A 15,000-nucleotide genomic window follows, 5' to 3' on the forward strand; every position below is an offset into this window, starting at 1 on the left:
GGACACCCCTGCTGTAGATGGTAGTAGATTTTACAGTTTTAATTGTTTTGGCTCAAGTCGCCTGCTGAAAAATCCAGCCTAAACCAGCCTAGGCTGGTTGGCTGGTTTTAGCTGGTCGATCAGCCTGGTTTTAGAGGGGTTTAGAGGGGTTTTGGCCTGGCCTTAGCTGGTCAGGCTGGGAGACCAGCCTATCCAAGCTGGGAGTCCAGCCAAAACCAGCTATATCCAGCTTAAACCATGCTGGTCAAGCTGGTTTTAGCTGGATTTGGCTGCTCATTTTCCAGCCTGACTAGCTAAGACCAGGAAATGGCTGGAAACCAGCCTGGAAATGGCCAAAACCCCTCTAAAACCAGCCTGGTCGACCAGCTAAAACCAGCAAACCAGCCTAGGCTGGTTTAAGCTGGATTTTTCAGCTGGGTCTCGACTGAAAGTTTCATTTTTTAATGAACAATAAGTTCAGATCTCTGGATAATTATCCTGCTGTTCACATCAGACTGACATTTTTTATCTATATCAGCAAATTCAGGTCTGATGAGTCTAATGAGTCCAGCAGGGGGCGCTCACCATCCACATGAACACTGAGGCTGAACACACCAGCTGGGTTTTGTAGATCCGGCAGTGTTATATACTCTTGCTTTTCTGAAACAGGATCAAATTAAATCAGAGATGTCTCAACGCCTATATTACAATTTAGTCACAGTTCACCCTGGAATATGAGTGAATCTGTGCATATATATACTGCATACAGGTTTCATATATGTGCACATCCTCATATGGGTTCTTTCCATGTGTGTGTTTATAATCTTGAGCAGCAGAGGGCGCTGCAGCACTTCTCCAGCATTACTGAACGTGCAGTGTGAATGAAATGGCACCTATTATGCAACACTCACTTTAATGTGGTGTTTAACCCCAGTAGTGTGTGTGTGTGTGTGTGTGTGTGTGTGAGCAGTGTGTGTGTATCTCCAGCACCTCTAGTGCTCAGCAGTACTGAATTGTGTTTGTTCTAATCAGACTTGATGCAGAAACACTGTGATTGACATTTCTCCTTTGTGCATGACATCATAGGGGGGAAAGCCGCGCCCACTAGTGCCCATCTCTCCATCTCATTAGCATAAGCAGCAGGCCTGAGTGAGAAGCAGCCGTCTGTCCATTAGCCATTAGAGTGTTTGAGCTGCTGAAGATGATGTCAGCATAGACTAAGAGGATTATAGATGGCGACACACAGGTGTCTGTAGCTCCGCCCTTTTCTGAAAAAAGCACATCTCATTTGCATTTAAAGCGACAGTCACCAAAACAAGGCCTGCAGGGGTCAGATTCAGAGGGCACATGAACACACTGATGGTCATTCTCTCTCTGCTCGTGTCATCAGAGCGGCGAAGTGAACTGAGCGACTCTAACACACTCTTCATGGTGAAGCGCTTTAAACACAAAGCTCAAGTGTGTGTGTTGTGAACTCATGAACCGCTGTGGGTGAGTGTGTGACCAGCTCGTCTGACTCAAACAGTGACAGGTGCTGGTGTTTTTAGCTCCACTTCTCTACAGGCAGCCAGAAGCGGAAGTGTGAGTGTGTGAGTGTGTGTGTGTGTGTGTGTGTGTGTGTGTGTGTTTGTTTGTTTGCAGTGAACGCAGGTTTCTGGAAACTTCCGCCACGGCTGCAGAAATGCGCTGAGTCAGAGAAAGAGAGCAGCTCGCTCCTGTCTGCCTTTATTCCAGCTCACATCACCACATCCTGCATCCACACACTATCTCCAGCTCATCTGTGTGCGTGCGTGTGTGCGTGTGTGTCTGTTTATGTATATGCATTCATGTGTGTGCGTGTCTGTCTGCATGTGTGCATGAGTGTGTGTGTGTGTGTGTGTGTGTATGTTTGTGGGTGTTTTTCTATGCGTGTGTGTGTGTGTGTGTGTGCACGCGTGTCTCTGTGTGACTGTATGTGTTTGTCTGCATGAGTTTTTGTGTGTGTTTGTCTATGTGTGTGTGTCTGTGTGTTTATGTTTGTATGTGTATGTGTTTGTTTGTGGATGTGTGTGTGTGTGTGTGTATGTGTGCGCGTGTGTCTCTGAGTGAGTGTATGTGTGTGTCTGTCTGTTTGTGTGTTGTGTGTAGGTGTGTATACATGTATGTGCGTGTTTGTCTGTATGTCTGAGTGTGTGTCTCTGTGTGTTTGTTTTGTTTTTGTGTGTGTGTGTGTGTGTGTGTGTGTGCATGTGTCTCTGTGTGTAGGTATGTGTTTGTGTGTGCACATGTATGTGCGTGTTTGTATGTCTGCGTGTGTGTCTGTGTTTGTTTTTTGTGTGTGTGTGTGTGTGTGCACGTGTCTCTGAGTTTATGTGTGTCTGTCTGTTTGTGTGTTTGTTTTGTGTTTGTGTTTGTTTGTTTTGTGTGTGTGTGTGTGTGTGTGTGTGCATGTATATGCATGTGTGTGTGTGTGTGTCTGTCTGTGTGTGCATGTGCTTGTGTATGTGTGTGCATGTGTATCTGTGTGCATGTGTGTGTGTGTGTGTGTATGTGTGTGTGTGTGTGTGTGGTTGTCTGTGTGTCAGTGAATGTGTGTGTATGTCTGTGTGTGTATGTATATGCATGTGTGCGTCTGTGTGTGTGTGTTTGTCTGTGTGTGTGTGCATGTGTGTGCATGTGTGTGTGTGTGTGTGTGTGTGTGTGTATGTTTATGCATGTGTGTGACTGTCTGTCTGTGTATGCAGCAGATATTAACCTGTGTCCTGTCACATTCGCTGTGCAAAAACACAATGTCATTACAAAGTTCATGGACACACACACAAACAAACACACACACACACACACACACACACACACACAGTTGTTAGTGAGGCCAGCAGGGGGTGCCCAACCTGCGGTCTGTGTGGGGTTTTTTGATGCACTGATCTGTACTTTTTTGCACTATGAATGTGTATGTATGTATACCACTTCCCCTTTTGTTAATGTTAATGTTTATGTTTCGTTATTATTTTATGGATGTTATGCAATTTATGCTTTGTTTTTGTCTTCTTGTGTATTATTTTGGGATTGTGATAAATTGTGGAGCGTGACGTGATGGCGACCAGTGAGACCTAGCTGTCACTCAATTGGCCACGCCTTTAATTATGCAAACTTAATACAACCTAAAATAAACAAAACAGATGAGTAATAAATAAATTCACCCCCTCACAGATGTCATAAAGGGTAATATTAGCTCGATACACCAAAACCATCTTTTGTACCAGACTGTAAACATGTTTTTATCAGCTGTAAATTGGCCAATTTAGCATTGCAGGCCAGAGAAAATCTGAAGTTGCTGGAGCCGGCCCCCAGTGGCCAGTTGATGAATTGCAGTTTCAGTTACTTCCGTATTGGCTTCACTAGAGAAAGCGGGAGGTTGTGACTTGATCACAACTCATCTCTGATTGGTGGTTGCTAGTTTAAGGGCAGGGTCAACTCAAATGAGCTCCACCAATAGAAAACCGCAAATAAGCCAAGCCCCGCCCACATTCCCTCTTGAACCTGAAGTGGTGAAACGGCACAATAAGAGCAGAGCAGCTTCTGTTTCATGACGACTTTTATTTATTGAAACTTTTAATCCTGCATTAAAACTCTTAGAAGTAACTAACAAACATAAAGATCATCACTGATCATCGGATACACACTTTACATTATTACATTAACTGCATCAACACACTCCAGAAATGCATTAAATCAAGTCTGCATAGCATCTCTGCAATAGACTCTCCACATGCATAGCGTTTCTGACCCCAAAAATAATCAGTCATTGACTAAATATCAGCATATATTAACCCGTCTCAGGCGTTCACTTCCAACAAAAACATGTGAGATAAGAAATATGAGCTTATAGATAAAGGATACACAACATGTTTATAAGCATCTCAAACACTAGACGTGTAAATCTGCACTTCTTATTCCCAAACCAACCTCACTGTGTGTGTTAGTGGCTAATTCATATAGAAAATTGATCTAATTTGTATGATGGACGGTTCAGTGGTTAGCACTGTGGCCTTATAGTAAAAAGGTCTCTGGTTTAAGTCCCGGCTGGGTCAGTTGGTGTTTCTGTGTGGAGTTTGCATGTTCTCCCCGCGTTGGCGTGGGTTTCCTTCGGGTGCTCCGGTTTCCCCACAGTCCAAACACATGCGCTATAGGGCAACTGATCAACTAAACTGGCCGTAGTGTATGAGTGTGTGTGTATGTGTGAATGAGTGTGTATGGGTGTTTCCCCGTACTGGGTTACAGCTGGAAGGCATCATTTATTTATTCACAAGATGTAGATAGAGCAATAATGAAGAGTTTAGTTTAAATCATAAACGCAAGCAAGCCTGCATTCAGTCTGTGTTAGAGAATGAACACGGTTTACTTTCTGGTTTGGTTTACACGGTTTACCCTTTTGTCATTAGCTTATTCTGCTTCCTCCTTTGTCAGATTATTTTGCTTGTTTTAATGAAAATCTCACTTCATATTGACTCTTTATTTCTGAAAAATCACAATATTTTTGCTTGTCTGGAAAATGCTTCTTGATTTGTGAAGTTTTTCTATAAACTAATGTCAAGAGGATCATGTGCATATGATTGATCACAGCCGGTGCTGCATTATCCAATTCATGATTGACCAATCAGAAGATTCCTAAGCCACTATAAACACCCTCAGCTCCATATCACAGCCATATTCATCTTGAAGAATCCCCCCTTCCTCCTCTACTCCTCCTCCTCTACTAGATGGGTAGCACGGTGGCCCAGTGATTAGCACTGTTGCCTCACAGCAAGAACGTCACTGGTTCTAGTCCTTACCAAGCCAGCTGACGTTTCCGTGTGGAGTTTACACGTTCTCCCCATGCTCACGTGATTTTCCCCCGGGTTCCCTGATTTCATTCCACCGTCCAAAAACATGCAGCTTAAGTTAACTGACTAATCCACATCAGCACCATAGACATGCTCCTAGTCAGTAGTTATCTCTTAAGAGCGATCACGATCTGTTCACTAGCTACTACAGCAGGGGAGTTCTCCACATCTACCTGAGCTCAAACTCCCCTCTCACCTTGCAAACGGGAGGGAGCCCCGGGCTCGAGGATCTTATGAGCCTCCCAGGACAGCATGCCAAACACGCTTTATACTCAATCATCAGTGTCAACACTTGAAGGTCAATTTTTTGATATTTGGACTAGAAACAAGACAGAAACCTTCAGTAAGAAACACATTTTTGCAGTGTTTTGTAAAAAGTAAAACATACATATGAATTAGCCACTAATATACACAAAACTGTGATGATCTGCAGCAAGATTGTGTTGTTTACACTCTACAGAAATACACATCTATACTGCAAATATCCACAAAACCTTCTGAAAGATGAATGTAAATCTGTATTGACACCCTGAGTGTGTGTGTGTGTATGTGTGTCAGTTTTTAGACCATGAAGGCGCCGAAGAAGTTCTCGTTGGGGTTGTCGTGAACCAGTGAGATGTTGCTGACCTTCACAAACACTTGATCTCCTATTTCCAATTGGAAGACACCGGCCAGAAAACTGCTGTCACGGCCGCTCTGAGACGCAGACGCGGAGAGAAACCTGCAGAGAACACACACACCAGCACGATTAACAAGAGTGTGTGGGATCTGAGTGTGTGTGCTTACAGATTAACATAAAGCAATCTAGACTAGAGTTAAACAGTGAATGTGCTCTAGACAGTGCTCTAGACTAAAGTTAAACAGCAGACGGCGCTCTAGACTGGAGTTAAACAGCAGACAACGCTCTAGACTAGAGTTAAACAGCAGACGGCGCTCTAGACTAGAGTTAAACAGCAGACAACGCTCTAGACTAGAGTTAAACAGCAGACGGCGCTCTAGACTGGAGTTAAACAGCAGACAACGCTCTAGACTAGAGTTAAACAGCAGACGGTGCTCTAGACTAGAGTTAAACAGCAGACAACGCTCTAGACTAGAGTTAAACAGCAGACAACGCTCTAGACTAGAGTTAAACAGCAGACAACGCTCTAGACTGGAGTTAAACAGCAGACAACGCTCTAGACTAGAGTTAAACAGCAGACAACGCTCTAGACTAGAGTTAAACAGCAGACAACGCTCTAGACTGGAGTTAAACAGCAGACGGCGCTCTAGACTGGAGTTAAACAGCAGACAACGCTCTAGACTAGAGTTAAACAGCAGACAACGCTCTAGACTGGAGTTAAACAGCAGACAACGCTCTAGACTGGAGTTAAACAGCAGACAACGCTCTAGACTAGAGTTAAACAGCAGACGGTGCTCTAGACTAGAGTTAAACAGCAGACGGCGCTCTAGACTGGAGTTAAACAGCAGACAACGCTCTAGACTAGAGTTAAACAGCAGACAACGCTCTAGACTAGAGTTAAACAACAGATGGCGCTCTAGACTGGAGTTAAACAGCAGACAACGCTCTAGACTAGAGTTAAACAGCAGACAACGCTCTAGACTAGAGTTAAACAGCAGACGGTGCTCTAGACTAGAGTTAAACAGCAGACGGCGCTCTAGACTAGAGTTAAACAGCAGACGGTGCTCTAGACTAAAGTTAAACAACAGACGGCGCTCTAGACTAGAGTTAAACAGCAGACGGTGCTCTAGACTAGAGTTTAACAGCAGACGGCGCTCTAGACTAGAGTTAAACAACAGACGGCGCTCTAGACTAGAGTTAAACAACAAACGGCGCTCTAGACTAGAGTTAAACAACAAACGGCGCTCTAGACTGGAGTTAAACAACAGACGGTGCTCTAGACTAGAGTTAAACAACAGACGGTGCTCTAGACTAGAGTTAAACAACAAACGGCGCTCTAGACTAGAGTTAAACAACAAACGGCGCTCTAGACTGGAGTTAAACAACAGACGGTGCTCTAGACTAGAGTTAAACAACAGACGGTGCTCTAGACTAGAGTTAAACAACAGACGGCGCTCTAGACTAGAGTTAAACAGCAGACGGCGCTCTAGACTAGAGTTAAACAGCAGACGGTGCTCTAGACTAGAGTTAAACAACAGACGGCGCTCTAGACTAGAGTTAAACAGCAGACGGCGCTCTAGACTAGAGTTAAACAGCAGACAACGCTCTAGACTAGAGTTAAACAGCAGACAACGCTCTAGACTGGAGTTAAACAGCAGACGGCGCTCTAGACTGGAGTTAAACAGCAGACAACGCTCTAGACTGGAGTTAAACAGCAGACAACGCTCTAGACTAGAGTTAAACAGCAGACAACGCTCTAGACTAGAGTTAAACAGCAGACGGTGCTCTAGACTAGAGTTAAACAGCAGACGGCGCTCTAGACTAGAGTTAAACAGCAGACAACGCTCTAGACTAGAGTTAAACAACAGATGGCGCTCTAGACTGGAGTTAAACAGCAGACAACGCTCTAGACTAGAGTTAAACAGCAGACAACGCTCTAGACTAGAGTTAAACAGCAGACGGTGCTCTAGACTAGAGTTAAACAGCAGACGGCGCTCTAGACTAGAGTTAAACAGCAGACGGTGCTCTAGACTAAAGTTAAACAACAGACGGCGCTCTAGACTAGAGTTAAACAGCAGACGGTGCTCTAGACTAGAGTTAAACAGCAGACGGCGCTCTAGACTAGAGTTAAACAGCAGACGGTGCTCTAGACTAAAGTTAAACAACAGACGGCGCTCTAGACTAGAGTTAAACAGCAGACGGTGCTCTAGACTAGAGTTTAACAGCAGACGGCGCTCTAGACTAGAGTTAAACAACAGACGGCGCTCTAGACTAGAGTTAAACAACAAACGGCGCTCTAGACTGGAGTTAAACAACAGACGGTGCTCTAGACTAGAGTTAAACAACAGACGGTGCTCTAGACTAGAGTTAAACAACAAACGGCGCTCTAGACTAGAGTTAAACAACAAACGGCGCTCTAGACTGGAGTTAAACAACAGACGGTGCTCTAGACTAGAGTTAAACAACAGACGGTGCTCTAGACTAGAGTTAAACAACAGACGTCGCTCTAGACTAGAGTTAAACAGCAGACGGTGCTCTAGACTAGAGTTAAACAGCAGACGGTGCTCTAGACTAGAGTTAAACAACAGACGGCGCTCTAGACTAGAGTTAAACAGCAGACGGTGCTCTAGACTAGAGTTAAACAGCAGACTGCGCTCTAGACTAGAGTTAAACAGCAGACGGTGCTCTAGACTAGAGTTAAACAACAGACGGTGCTCTAGACTAGAGTTAAACAACAGACGGCGCTCTAGACTAGAGTTAAACAGCAGACGGCGCTCTAGACTAGAGTTAAACAACAGACGGCGCTCTAGACTAGAGTTAAACAGCAGACGGTGCTCTAGACTAGAGTTAAACAGCAGACGGCGCTCTAGACTAGAGTTAAACAACAGACGGCGCTCTAGACTAGAGTTAAACAGCAGATGGCACTAGACTAGATTTAAAGAGCAGACGGCGCTCTAGACTAGAGTTAAACAGTAAATGTGCTCTAGACGGTGCTCTAGACTAAAGATAAACAGCAGACGGCGCTCTAGAATAGTTTTAAGCAGCAGACGGCGCTCTAGGCCAGAGTTAAACAGCAGACGGCGCTCTAGGTTACCTGAAGCTCTGCATCAGCGGCAGGGGTTTGTTGCTGTAGCGGTCTGCACTCATCATGACGCTGTGTTTGAGCGGCTCGTGGCTCACAATGTAGGAGAGTTTGGAGAAGATGAAGTAAGTGCCGTCCTGCAGGCAGATCAGACTGTTGTTGTGGTGCTCTAAACCCCTGATGAACACCGGCAAACCGTTCAACCTCCAGCGCAACACATCATCTGATGAGGACAGAGGAGACGCACCTGCACACACACACACACACGCACGCATGCACGCACGCACACACACAAAACATAATGGATAAACATAATGGTGTGTGAGCTTTTACTGTGTGTATGTGTGTGTGTGTGTGTGTGTGTGTGTGTGTGTGTGTGTGTGTGTGTGTGTGTGTGTGTGTGTGTGTGTGTGTGTGTGTGTGTGTGTGTGTTCTCTTACTCTGCAGAAACGCAGCCGGTTTGTTCTCAGCTTTGCGGGTTTTATCCGGAATAATTTCATTACTTTCTGTAAAAAAAACACAAATGAAGCCAAACTCATCATGACGAGCCATGTGTGTGTGTGTGTGTGTGTGTGTGTGTGTGTGTTTACCAACCGTGAGCACTGCTGTCCCACAGGTCATTCCCTCCCTGCAGATGAACATTCACATTAATATTATTATTCAAAACATACACACACACACACACACACAAAAATGCACACATGCACGCACACACACTAAAATATACTCACCTTTCTGTATCCCATTTTCTGGAAGTCTGATGACTAGGAAAAGAAAGAGGAAATAATATTGGGCATCAAGTTTTCTTAACATTTTTGGAAACACACACATACACACACACACACACACACACACATACAGTAATAAAGTACTCACTTCAAACACTGATCATTCCCTGAATAAATCCACACTAACACACTCACACACTCTCACATTCAGAAACAGAACAGCTCATTTATAAAGCCAGTTGTGACCGTGTGTGTGTGTGTGTGTGTATGTGTGTGTGTGTGTGTGTTCAGATGTGAACAGTCTGAGCAGAAGCCGCACTTTAACAGGTGAAACTGAAGCACATTATGATGATGATTATGATTATTATTATTAATAATAATGATGATAATCAGAGGTGACATGGTCGCTTAGTGGTTAGCACTGTGGCCTCACAGCAAGAAGGTCGCTGGTTCGAGTCCCGGCTGGGTCAGTTGGTGTTTCTGTGTGGAGTTTGCATGTTCTCCCTGCGTTAGCGTGGGTTTCCTCCGTGTCATTCAGGGGAGTGATATGGAACTGTAATGCATTCTAAACTTGCCGGAACTACTTTATCTGTGCCTTTATTTGACAGTAGAGTGGAGGAACTATGGCGTTAATTTGTATACAAAAACCCGGAAGCAACCTCTTCCTTCTCTTCACTCCTCTGACCTCTAAAGGTGCTCTAGTGACAGATGCTAGAGCTCATGGTCTTTGGCCTCCTTGTTAGAGCAAGCAGCTCCCATGCGGAAGGTCGCCGGTTCAATCCCAGCTCTAAGCGTATTGGGTGGCGTAGGAACGGCGGGGTTACATGAGTTAGCATTTTAGTCAATGGGTTTTTTCAATAGGGTTTCAGTCAAATGGCTTAAATAAGGTTGCTGTCTAACACAAACTCAAGATACTTTCACGTTTTATTCTACAATTTGCAACACATCAGTTACAGCACACTCTTGATTTATTAAATCAGTTATGCTTCTTTAAAAAGACGGCTGCTATCATTTGGAATAACAGGCGTATTTTACAAAAGTGGAAATCTTTATTTTTTAAAGACTGGCTTGACAAAGGAGTTTGGAATGTAATTCATTTATCGGATGATGATGATGATGATTATATGTTGATGATCATTTTAAGTTAAAAATTAATTTTTAATTGTTCATATAAAGAATTCTCTTTGGTTGTTAAAGCTATTCCTGTAGATTTGAGGACTTTAGTTAAAGGTATAATGGTCACACTTTACAATAAGGTTCATTAGTTAATGTTAATTAATGCATTTACTAACATGCACAAACAATGAACAATATATTTACCACTGTATTTGTTCATGTTAGTTAACGTTAGTTAATGAAAATACAGCAGTTCATTGTTAGTTCATGTTAACTCATGGTGCATTAACTAATGTTAACAAGCATGGACTTGGATGTTAATATTGCATTAGTAAATGTCCGAATATGATTAATAAATGCTGTACATGTATTGTTCATGATTAGTTCATGTTAGTAAATGCATTAACTAATGAACCTTATTGTAAAGTGTTACCGGTATAATAAAGGTGCAATACTCTTCTGTAATACCTACACGGGTTGTTTGGTTTTATTGATAATTATTCATTTCTGGATATTAAATGTAACAGCAAAGTCTTGGGAAAAGTTTAATCTGAGAAATTTTCTAAAGAGGACACTATTGAAGATAGAAAGAGATGCCTGTCCTTTCCCTCGTTACCTAAAATGCAAGAAGTACAATTCAAAACAAAAATCTATCCAAATGAGTTTCTTAGAATAAGATTTAATTTAGACAGTAGTGCTTGTATTTTCTGCTTGAAAGATATTGAATCTCAGGAACATCTTTTTTTAAATAGTTTTTCTATTGTCGAAGCCTTTTGGGACAGATTTTATGAGTGATTGATGGCAAAAAATGTAATACCTGCGTTTGACCATCACATTGTGAAATTTGGCATTTTTATGAAAAACAAAGAAATGGAATTTCTGTGTAAATGTTGATTTTAGCTAAATTTTATATCCACAAATGTAGATTTGTTGAAGTTTCTCCTTGTTTCAAAGCATTTAAAAATGATTTTAACATGTTATATAAATTCAAAACAGGTCAAAACAAAAGCTCTCGAAACTTTTGTCAGCTTATGTGGACTGACCCCCCCCCGAATCTAATGTATATTCTTTTGTAATATTTATTGTTTATTTATGTTATTATTACTATTAATGTGTAATGTTTTGTTTATCATATGGTGCTAGGACATAATGTTATATACAGTTGAAGTCAGAATTATTCGACCCTCCAAATGATGTTGAACAGATTGAGGAAATGTTCACAGTGTGTCTGATAATATTTGTTCTTCTGGAGAAAGTCTGATTTGTTTTATTTTGGCTAGAATAAAAGCAGTTTTTAATTTTATTAACACCCTTTTGAGGTCAATATTATTCGCCCCTTTAAGCTATATTTTTGTTTTGGATAGTCTCCAGAACAAACCATCGTTATACAATAACTTGCCTAATTACCCTAACTTTACCCTAATTACCCTAGTGAAGCCTTTACATGTCACTTAAAGCTGTATAGAAGTGTCTTGAAGAATATCTAGTCTAATATTATTTACTGTCATCATGACAAAGAGAAAATAAATCAGTTATTAGAGATGAGTTATTAACACTATTATGATTAGAAATGTGTTTCTCTCCGTTAAACAGAAATTGGGGAAAAAAAATAAACAGGGGGTGAATAATTCTGACTTCAACTGTACGTTTATCAATGAAAGTAAATATCTATTTGTTATTTGAAGGTTACATAAAAAATTCAATCAAAAATAAAGAGCGACTGCTAAAGTGGACTGCAGGCGGTGTCGGAGACATAACACGTCATCGAGCTGATCTGGTCTGGAGCGCAGCTCGCTTGTGTTGGGCGTTTGGATTTGCCTGTATTTAGGTATTTTCATGAATAGTATTTTATAGTTTGCTGTATTATTCTAATTGGGAATTCAGATTGTGTGTAGATAATGCCTTCACATGTAAAGACTGTCAAGACAGACTAATTTGTTGATCATCTATTTTAGTTAAACGGTGTTATGAAGATACTGCAGTGCAGCCTGTCTCTTTCCTGCTCTGAGTAATGCAAACGTGTGAATAAACGTGTAAAAAACACACATAATAATGTGATCAGGGGATTTTTCCTCTGGTTTTTCTTCATCTGAACACATTTAACTCTGTCATAACCACAGTATTTACACTCCTCCTTAAAATATATATCAGATGTGACTGTATGGGGTGCTTTTCGCTGTACTCTCTGACTCTTATTATTTCTAAATATAAGCTTGAAGAGTCGTCTGTAGCAGGGTGGTGCTGACGTCACAGGCGAGCGCAATGAAGTCAGTGTAGTCCGTTTATAGCCTAATGTTAGCTTTTCAGTGCATTTGCATTTAAGATCCAACAGTGCTCAAAGTTGTATTTTGGTGTGAGGATTATCCCGCTGGACAAAACGTGTAAGTGTAATGAGCAGTGTTTGAACACAGAGCTAATCATTCGCAACCTTTGAAAAGCCAATGGGGAACTCCTATAAGGATTTTGTCGGGGGAGCTAGTTTTATGCTAGCAGCCGACTTGCCTACAAGCTGACGTCATAGTTCCTCCACTTTATAAACCTTAGTATGCTCATCAGCCCATCAGAATCAGCCCTGCAGTTTAATAATCAGACTTAAGTCCTGAAGATCGTCACTAATAATAATAATTATTATTATTAATATTAATAATAATAATATTATTAATAATAATAATAATATTAATAATAATAATAAGTCACTGATGTTGCGTCCAAATAAAAGAGTTTCATGCGATTCATCTCTCTGAATGATCATCAAACAGCTCCTGTCGGTGTTCTGCATTTCCTTTATATAATCACACCGTCATCGTGACCTCTCTGAAACTGACTGTGCAAACTTTCCTATAGGTTACAGGAAATCAGCGCAGTAATGCATTGAGCATGAGCCATGAGCAATATACAGTACTGCGGAGGTTGTGCAACCTGGTGGTTAGCAGTCTGGGCTAGTTACCAGCAGCCTGAACCAAAGACAACACGGAGAGCTCAGTGACCTGCCTTTAAAGAGCACCTATAATACCGCCCTTTCCTCTCTGCTGTATCTAGTGTGAGTGTGTGTGTGTGTGTGTGAGTCTAAGCTGAGAACAGCACACAGATAATGTTCTCCACCTCTCTGAAACTGACCCATTAGGCTTTGATCCTAATTGTGACATTTTGGTGACTGTCACTTTAAATGCAAATGAGATTTAAAAAGAGGGCGGAGCTACAGACGACACAACTAAATAAATGCTTCAGTCGATTTAACTGAATGTAGAGTAAATACATTACAATGTTGATGATGTAAAAACAACTTAGTAAACTTGAAGATAGTCACGTTAAGCTTTCATCTGAAATTATTGTCAGCTTTAAAACTCTAGCTGTGCCCACAGCAGCCCTTTAAAACAACCCAGGCTCATTCTGAAAGTCCTGTGGACGTTTCTGGAGACGCCGAATGGCTGCATTTAATTATTTTAAGCGAACACTACAGAGCGGTAGACGTGGTTCCTTTTCGAGCTTAACGGCTGAGCGCTTACCTCCGTGTGGAGGGCTTTCCCACCACAACCAGTGTGTCATGTTAGCTCGTTGTGTACGTCGGCAGAATTGAGACACGGAGAGGAGTTGACCACAACAACGGCTGGGTTCGAGTCCGGAAAAGAGCGATTCCAGAAATCAGGTAAGGCAAAAACTGAGTCCAAAAAATAAAGTGAACAAGTTCATAAGAAGGTGAGAATGTGGTAAAATCTGCAAACGTGGTAAAGATCAGACGAGGGCTTTTCTTTTTCTGGACGACTTTTGTAAACCATTGGTTGTGTTTAGGGAAGTAAGCGGGTGGGTGGGTCATTCGGTAATATTGGTTGAGTTTAGAAAAGGAGGAGGGTGGGTCGGTCGATCGGCCGGTCGCCCAGTCAATCATTCAGTCGGTCGACAGCGGCCTCTAGTGGGTTTACATGAGAACAGCGCGGGCACGAACAGCACTCGCGAGAGACGTATGAGACACCAAAAAGAGCACACAGCGTCCTCTCATGGATTCACGAAAACAAAAACTGCAAAAATACCTTCCTGGATGTATTTCGCGGACTCCAGAAACGTTTACAGGACCATGTTTTTTAGAATGAGCCTGGGTTGCTTTATAAGCTGCAGTCTGACGGTTAGTCTCTGTGTCGACATCTCTGGTTAATATATATATATATATATAAATGTGTGTGTATGTATTAGTGCTGGCCAAAATTTTATCACAAATATATATATGCCTACCTGCCAACACTTTTGTTTTTCCCAGGAGTCTCCCGTTTTTCAGACTCATCACCCTCCACCCTCCCATTTAGTATTTTCTCCTGGAAAACTCCTGTAATTTGAACCCGCCCCTGGTCCTCAGCTGTTTGGAATGGTCTGTTGCACCCCCGGGTCGCCAACTTTGGTATAGTATGTGATCGCATCGGCTCTCTGAAACCCGGTCAATAGTATTGTTACTAACCCGGTTCTCAGCTGTGTTATTCAGACACCTCACCCGCGACCCCTAACCCCCCGGATTAAAAGAGACAAATGTTGGCAGGCATGTATATGATACAAATCAAATATTCATAAAACATCTACGTGTTTTTATTTGTCTGTGCGTATCACATATACATAATAGATATATAT

At 42.1% G+C, this 15,000-nt stretch overlaps 1 protein-coding gene across 1 annotated transcript in view; it reads right to left on the reverse strand.

The window, feature by feature from the left end:
* Positions 1 to 3,535: 3,535 nt before the first annotated feature.
* Positions 3,536 to 15,000, reverse strand: part of LOC108190761 (TNF superfamily member 14) — a 13,750-nt gene continuing 2,285 nt past the window's right edge. Inside the window, exons 2-6 of the mRNA XM_073908883.1 lie at positions 9,274 to 9,306; positions 9,137 to 9,170; positions 8,983 to 9,048; positions 8,555 to 8,789; positions 3,536 to 5,562 (exon numbers count right to left, since the gene is read on the reverse strand). Of these exons, the coding sequence (XP_073764984.1) occupies positions 5,403 to 5,562; positions 8,555 to 8,789; positions 8,983 to 9,048; positions 9,137 to 9,170; positions 9,274 to 9,306 (528 nt within the window). The 3' untranslated portion in view covers positions 3,536 to 5,402. The remainder of the gene's footprint in view (positions 5,563 to 8,554; positions 8,790 to 8,982; positions 9,049 to 9,136; positions 9,171 to 9,273; positions 9,307 to 15,000) is intronic.

This window comes from Danio rerio, chromosome 1, assembly GCF_049306965.1.
Source record: "Danio rerio strain Tuebingen ecotype United States chromosome 1, GRCz12tu, whole genome shotgun sequence".
Lineage (NCBI taxonomy): Eukaryota > Metazoa > Chordata > Actinopteri > Cypriniformes > Danionidae > Danio > Danio rerio.